At 35.9% G+C, this 7,125-nt stretch overlaps 1 protein-coding gene across 1 annotated transcript; it reads right to left on the bottom strand.

Moving 5' to 3' along the window:
* Positions 1 to 3,172: 3,172 nt before the first annotated feature.
* Positions 3,173 to 6,630, bottom strand: LOC131656049 (protein SIEVE ELEMENT OCCLUSION B-like). The gene is made up of 7 exons (XM_058925834.1): positions 6,372 to 6,630; positions 6,165 to 6,263; positions 5,260 to 5,708; positions 4,927 to 5,036; positions 4,696 to 4,838; positions 4,137 to 4,616; positions 3,173 to 4,021 (listed from the first exon to the last, which is right to left on the bottom strand). The coding sequence occupies exons 1-7, from the start codon at positions 6,591 to 6,593 to the stop codon at positions 3,404 to 3,406; spliced, it is 2,121 nt and encodes a 706-aa protein (XP_058781817.1). The 5' UTR covers positions 6,594 to 6,630; the 3' UTR covers positions 3,173 to 3,403.
* Positions 6,631 to 7,125: the final 495 nt, after the last annotated feature.

The raw sequence follows: 7,125 nt of genomic DNA, 5'->3' as shown, positions 1-7,125 counted from the left end.
ATCTCTTCATGATAATCATACTTGGGAACTGATCAAGAAACCTGTTGGGGCAAGGTTAGTCAGCTGTAAATGGATTTTCAAAGTTAAGGAAGGAATTGAAGGAGTGACGTCGAAAAGATACAAGGCAAGGTTAGTTGCAAGGGGTTTCACTCAGAAAGAAGGTGTCGACTTCAATGATGTGTTTTCTCCTGTTGTGAAGCATAGGTCCATTCGAATGTTGCTTGCCATGGTGGCACAGTTCGATCTTGAACTGGAACAGATGGATGTGAAGACTGCGTTCTTGTATGGTGATCTAGATGAAACGATCCTGATGAGGCAACCTGAAGGGTATGTCGAAAAGGGGAAGGAAGATTATGTGTGCAAGTTAAAGAGATCTTTGTATGGGCTGAAACAATCTCCTCGACAGTGGAATAGGAGATTCGACAAGTTCATGGCACGCATAAGTTTCATTAGAAGTCAGTTCGACCACTGCGTTTACTTCAGATTTCGACCTGGTAATTCATTTGTTATTTTGTTGCTTTATGTGGATGATATTCTCATAGCAAGCAACAATGTTGAAGATGTGATGAGGGTGAAGGTTGAACTCAATAAGGAGTTCGATATGAAGGATCTAGGAGCTGCTTCCAGGATTCTTGGAATTGACATTCGAAGAGATAGAAAGAAGTCGAAGTTATGCTTATCTCAAAAGGCATATCTACGGAAGATTCTTGAAAAGTTTGGTATGTCGAATTCGAAGCCAGTTGTGACTCCAACAAACCCTCAATTCAAGCTGAGTATTGATCAGTGTCCCAGTACTGATGTCGAAAGAGCCTATATGAATAGCATTCCGTATGCTAATATAGTTGGTTCTTTGATGTATGTTATGGTTTGTACTAGACCCGACATAGCTTACGCAGTCAGTCTTGTAAGCAGGTACATGGCGAATCCTGGAAAGGCTCACTGGCAAGCATTGAAGTGGATTTTAAGGTACATAAATGGATCTCTAAACAGAGTCTTAATTTATGGTGGAGCCTTGGGTGAAGATAGTAAAGCAGTAATAGAAGGATATGTCGACTCTGATTATGCAGGTTGTATGGATTCCAGAAAATCTATTTCTGGATATGTTTTCACTATGTTTGGCACTGCAATTAGTTGGAAAGCAACACTTCAGAAGGTTGTTGCTCTATCAACCACTGAAGCGGAGTATATTGCCCTAACTGAAGCTGTGAAAGAAGCATTGTGGCTTGAAGGTTTTGCGAAGGAGATAAAACTTCAAGGTCGAGGTATCACTGTTAAATGTGATAGTCAAAGTGCAATACACCTGTCGAAGAATTCAGCCTATCATGAGCGAACTAAGCACATTGATGTGAGGCTGCATTTCGTCAGAGGAGTAATCGAGCGTGGAGAAGTCCAAGTGCTGAAGGTTTCGACTGAAGACAATGCTGCTGATATGATCACCAAGACATTGCCGAGTTGCAAGTTTTTCCACTGTATGCAGTTGATAAAGCTGCATGAAGAAAGCTAGTTTGTTCCCTTGATGTTGTAGAGTTAGATCCAAGGTGGAGATTTGTGAGATATTGGATCGAACTCTAGTATGGCCGAAGGGTAGCTTCTTGGTTCGACAGGGTTAAGCATGAAGTCGAAGGTTGTTCACATGCTTGTGTCGAAGATGCTAGGGTTGTTAGCATGTTAAATTAGGTTTTAGTGTTTAAACCCTAATTTGTTAAGTTAGCTTGTTTATTAAGTTGGCTTGTGTAATGGGCCTTGTGGAAAAAGTCCATTAGTTAGTATGTTAGGTTTTATTATAAATAACATACTAGTCTCTCATCATTGCTAAGCTGAAAATCCTAATTTAGGGTGAGAGAGGTTATTTGTTATTCTTGTAAACTTGTAATCTTATTTTAAGAGAAAGTGAAAGAATAGCAGTTATAACCAATTCTTGTGTTCCTCTTCTTCCGTGTCCTTTATTCTCTTCCCTAATTCCCTATTATACTTTGTTATTGGTATCGTTTTTCACAACATATACTATAATTTTAGACGCCCTACATTTCCTAATTTAACATACAGATAATAAGGAGAGAGTGTTTAAGGGTTATGTAGAGTTGATATTGTCTATATTGTGAACATTGATGATGTATCAAATAGTGGTATCAAATGTTTAGTCACCTAGTGTGAAGACTTGTGGTTATGGCATAGACGGTTAGGTCTTGTTCATTTTAATTTAATTAATAAGATAGCATCTAAGAATTTAGTAATTTCTCTACCTAAAATAAATTTTTCAAAAGAGAAGCTATGTGATGTATGCCAAATGAAAAAGCAAACAATAGCGTCTTTTAAACCGAAAAATTATGTTACCACGTCAAAACCTCTTGAGTTTCTCCATCTAGATCTCTTTGATCCCTCAAGCACTAAAAGTCTAGGAGACAATTATCATGATGTCGTAATAGTAGATGATTTAACTAGATTCACTTGAACTTTATTCTTAGGTCACAAGGAAGAAACTTTTTAAGCTTTTGTTAAATTTTCTAAGTTTGTCCAAAAGTAATTTATTTTGAAAATAACCACTTTAAGAAGTTATCATGGTGGTGAATTTGTTAATCACCATTTAGAAAACTGTTGTGACAAAAACGGTATAACTATCACAACTTTTCATTTCCGTATTCCATAATAAAATGGTGTTGTAGAGCATAAAAATCGTGTTTAACACCGCATGTCTCGTCTTATACATGAGTCTACCGATACCAAAAATAATTAACACGAACTATGATAAATATGATGAGTCTACGGTCTACCGATACACTTTTAGGCGGATGTGATTAACACCGCATGTCTCGTCTTATACATGATGGTGAGTCATTAGATCTATCCTATAGAAAATCCCATATGAATTTTGATTTGATAAGAACTTACAATCTCGCTACCCTAAAATTGCTAAATTGAATCCTTAGAAATCACAAAAGCTCAGCCGTTAAATTCTTTCACATGGTTAGATTTTGCAACTTAGCCAATTCACATCTCTTCTACCTCATATATTTGAACCTCCACCAAAAAGTGTTCAGTATTTTCTAAATGTCTTCTCAATAAAGTTATAAAGCAGAAAAACACATGCAGTAAGTTAGAATGACTTGCAAATATAATTTAATCAAGAATTTTCTACAACACAAAATGAATTACAACAATATTTATTTTAATATAAATAGTTCTACAAAACACACTTTATTAGCAAACTGAAACAAGTTATGCTTCTAAAACCTTAATACTTTATACCAACTAGTAAACATAAACATTTATACCAATCTTACATAAACAACAAACACTATATTATGACCCTATAACAAAACATAAACAACTCTCAAACCAATCTTATTATACATAAATGAACACATGAAGCAGTACTAATAATGTCACATGAAATTTCCTTCTGTCACTCCACACAGCAACGATACATAAAATATTTCTCCATTTGACGCCCACATTCCGCGCAAACAACTTTCTGCGGTATTCCACCAGTGCTTCCAGGAAGAATAAGCCGATTACAATGATGCGGCTGTTGAATTTCCTTAATATAATCATTCAACGCAGGAACCCAACCGTCTTGTTCAATATTATGTTTCCATTTATCAAAATCCCTCAAACTTGTTAAAGCAGTATCACCTTTAGCTCTTGCCATTTCAGATGGTCCTCTACAGAATATCGCCCACCCTCGATCACTCCCATCGAAACTAAGTACTGTCATAACTTCGCTCATGATCTTGTCATTCTCAACTGTCTTTCCGTGTTGTAGTTTTGAGTATAACATGCTCTCGAGTCTTGCCCAGAAGAACCAAATCGATGTCACGTTTGGGAAAAAGTAACTGAATCTTTTTGAGTTAAACGTGGTTATCATTCTCTGCATTCGCTCTTTTGCATTGCTTTTTCCTACGTAAACCATCTCTAAATCGAAGTTGCTTGTTCTCGCTAGGTTCATCGCTGTTTTTGTGAATGTTTCTATCCACTCGAGATCTTCTCCTCCAAATAGACATATGATTTTTCCTTCTGTCATCTGCAACAAAAAGTAAAAGCGATATAGAAAATGCAATTGATCACGAAGTTCGGCCAATTGTGCTTATGTTTCTGACTATGCGCGATCAAAATAAACTAGCACTAAAATTACGTACCCAGTCTAAAACTGCAGGATCAATGCCATCAACAAGAAGTTCAAGGCTCCAAATCTCTTGCTTCCACAAGGATTCTTCTTTCTCGCTCGTGAAAGGAAAGGCCAAATTTCCCCAAATCCATATCATATGAAGAGCATTTTGGGAGGACAATCTACCTTGTGGATCAAGGGCTACTAGAATAGCTCTCTTTGTGTAATGCCACACTTCTTTGATATACTTAATCACCGATGGTTCGATAATGAAAGGATCGCGAACACTATACCATGGCATTGATGATTGAAGATACTCAAACTTTTGCTTATTCACTTCATTCCATGTTGCTTTGTCCACAACTGGAATCCATACCATCTCATAGTATGTCTCGCCCCTCGATCTTGCATCTTTGTACAAGTTATCGAGTATCATTATCTCTTCTTGCGAAATATCGAGATCTGATATGAGAAGTAGCACATGTTTCCTCCTTAGTACCTCAAGACTAACCTGTTTATCATGGTGTAGAATGATTAAGTCTCACACACAAAATGGACTAGTTAATTGTTACTGTAATCTAAAAACAAACCCTTAGTTTTGTAGTTCCATCGATAAGTGGAGGGATATCATCCTTTGCATAAATCAGTGCTCTCATGATTTTCATGTTGTCTACATGAACTGTCTCGAAAAGACGTATCAGATTGTGAAATGCCTCAATATGCCTCTTTTCATCTGTACCAATTACCATAGTAACGACTCGAAGTAAGAATAGTATCCAAATTTATTAAGTTTCTAACTATGTTTTCGACAATGTGCTCACCTATATATTGATAGCAAACAGCAAGTTGGTTTTTGAGGTGCTCGTATATACTAGCGACTTTGTGAGCCAGACTAGATAATTCCCATGCCTCTGAAGCTGATGACATGGCCCTGCAAGAAAAAAAAAGATCATAGTCATTCAACACAAAAATTGTTGGCACTTAACGGAATTCGAACTTGAGACTCTGAGAGGAGCACACTCTCAGAACTCAAGTCTTCACCATCGGGCCAACGCCTGGAGTTTCATTATCTTAGTTATCATTTTTCAAAAATGATTAAGTAAATTCAAGGGATGAAAATATATCATTTTTACATCATATGGTAATTAACTTACTCATTTCTCATCCCTATGAGACTTGCAATTTGTGAAGCACAGGCCACAATACTTCTAATGACCCAATAGGTAGCAATAGGAATATGAGCACTTGCAACAGACATAGGAGGAACATCTTCTGAGATATATTCAGAAGGTAACTCCTTGAATTCAACAATGCACATAGTAACATCAAGTGCAGCCTTCACAAGCTTATTGAGTGCATCGAATTGTGGTCTCAATGAAACAGAATTCTCTACAATGTCAGGTAGTTGTTTAAGGAGAGCGACAGATTTGGCAAGTGTGTTTGAAGCACTTGATTGAGCAACAAGCCAAAACTCTCCAAAAATAACAGCAAATGCTGCTAAGGCTAACACAACTTTTGCATGCCAGGAATAGCTTGAGAGGTAATTCAGTAACACCATTGTTGATGCATGTGCATCTCCACCCCCTGAGCATTTGCATGATAGCTGCATACATAAATTTACTATTGATTATTTCTTCTTCATAAGTAATTGTAGCACTAAAAGCAAAATAAAGGTCAGAGCTATCTTAAATTTTCGGAAACTCTGTGTAAATTTATTATGTGTATTATGGTTTTACTGTGGAAAAATAAATATCGGCCCTATTTTGCTATGGATTAACAATAACAAATATTTTATGAGTCCTTTTTAGCCACTGTTTAATCCTGAAATTTTTTTAGCACCGTACAATAGTCCGTTTTGCATAGTCCTGTGCAATAGTCCGTCTTGCATGTCTTGAAAGACGGCCCTTATAAAGCTAAATGTGTTTTCTTCTACTCCTTTTTCAAAATTGACATATTTGTGAGTTATTAAGGAAACATCATTTTATCTTAGAAAACAGTAATAAATATTAAAAACAATGAACTTTCATAAAAGTGAAGAGATTCATAATATAACAACAACCTCACAGGAAATTTTGTTAATGATAAAAGCCAGTGCATCAAGCATATCAAATTCAGCCAAAGCAACAGCAGTTTCCAATGTCTCTTGCTCTTTTTTCACCTGTCACATGAACCATATATACAAACCATAATAACAGTTTAGAACAAATGTCACATGCAAGTGGTTAAAAAAACATGTTATGTGCATGCATTTTAATGTACTAGTTACATGTTCATGACCCTCAACGCTCCGAGCAATGATCTGAATCAATATTTCATCAACAATTTGAATAAGAGGTTTAACATCGATTTCGCGGCCATCAGGTGCATGAGTGGACTGAACTTGTTTCATCATGGCACTATCATCAGAAGTAGAGAACATGCGTCTCTCCTTCTTGAGCTGCATTTTGTTAGGAGCAGCTTGTAACTGGCGAAGATTACTACTAGCCATGTTGCTGAAAAAGAAGAAACAGAAAACAAGAGGGAAATTAGTGTTTGGTGTGAGTATAATTGGTTTCAATAATAGAGTTTATATAATGAAAGGAAGTGGAATAAAGGGTTATTGCACCAGTACCTTGCTTGTAAGAGGGTGTTAAAAAAGAAGCTAAAGTGAAAATCCTGTTATTTAGGATAAGACGGAATGAATAAGGCTTAGGAATTAGATATAATCATATAAAGTATGTTATAGCATAAAGTCATAAACCAATGTTTTATGTTAAAATAAGAAGTGAGATTCTATTATTTTAAGGAGTATTTTTTTTATCAAACTTTTAATGTATCTATAAATATGTTATAGGATAAAACCAATGTTTTATGCTAAAATAAGAAGTGAAATTCTACCTGCCATGGATATTTTTGTTTTGAAGAAGTCCTACCATAGATATATTACTATTCTTCAAATTTAAAGCTTATGAGTTACATGAGGAAAAAGAAAAGTAGGATGTGATAACTTATTCTTATAGTATAGGTATTCTTATAGTATA

This window comes from Vicia villosa, linkage group LG3 (assembly GCF_029867415.1).
Source record: "Vicia villosa cultivar HV-30 ecotype Madison, WI linkage group LG3, Vvil1.0, whole genome shotgun sequence".
Lineage (NCBI taxonomy): Eukaryota > Viridiplantae > Streptophyta > Magnoliopsida > Fabales > Fabaceae > Vicia > Vicia villosa.
This window is presented reverse-complemented; position numbering and strand designations above follow the sequence as displayed.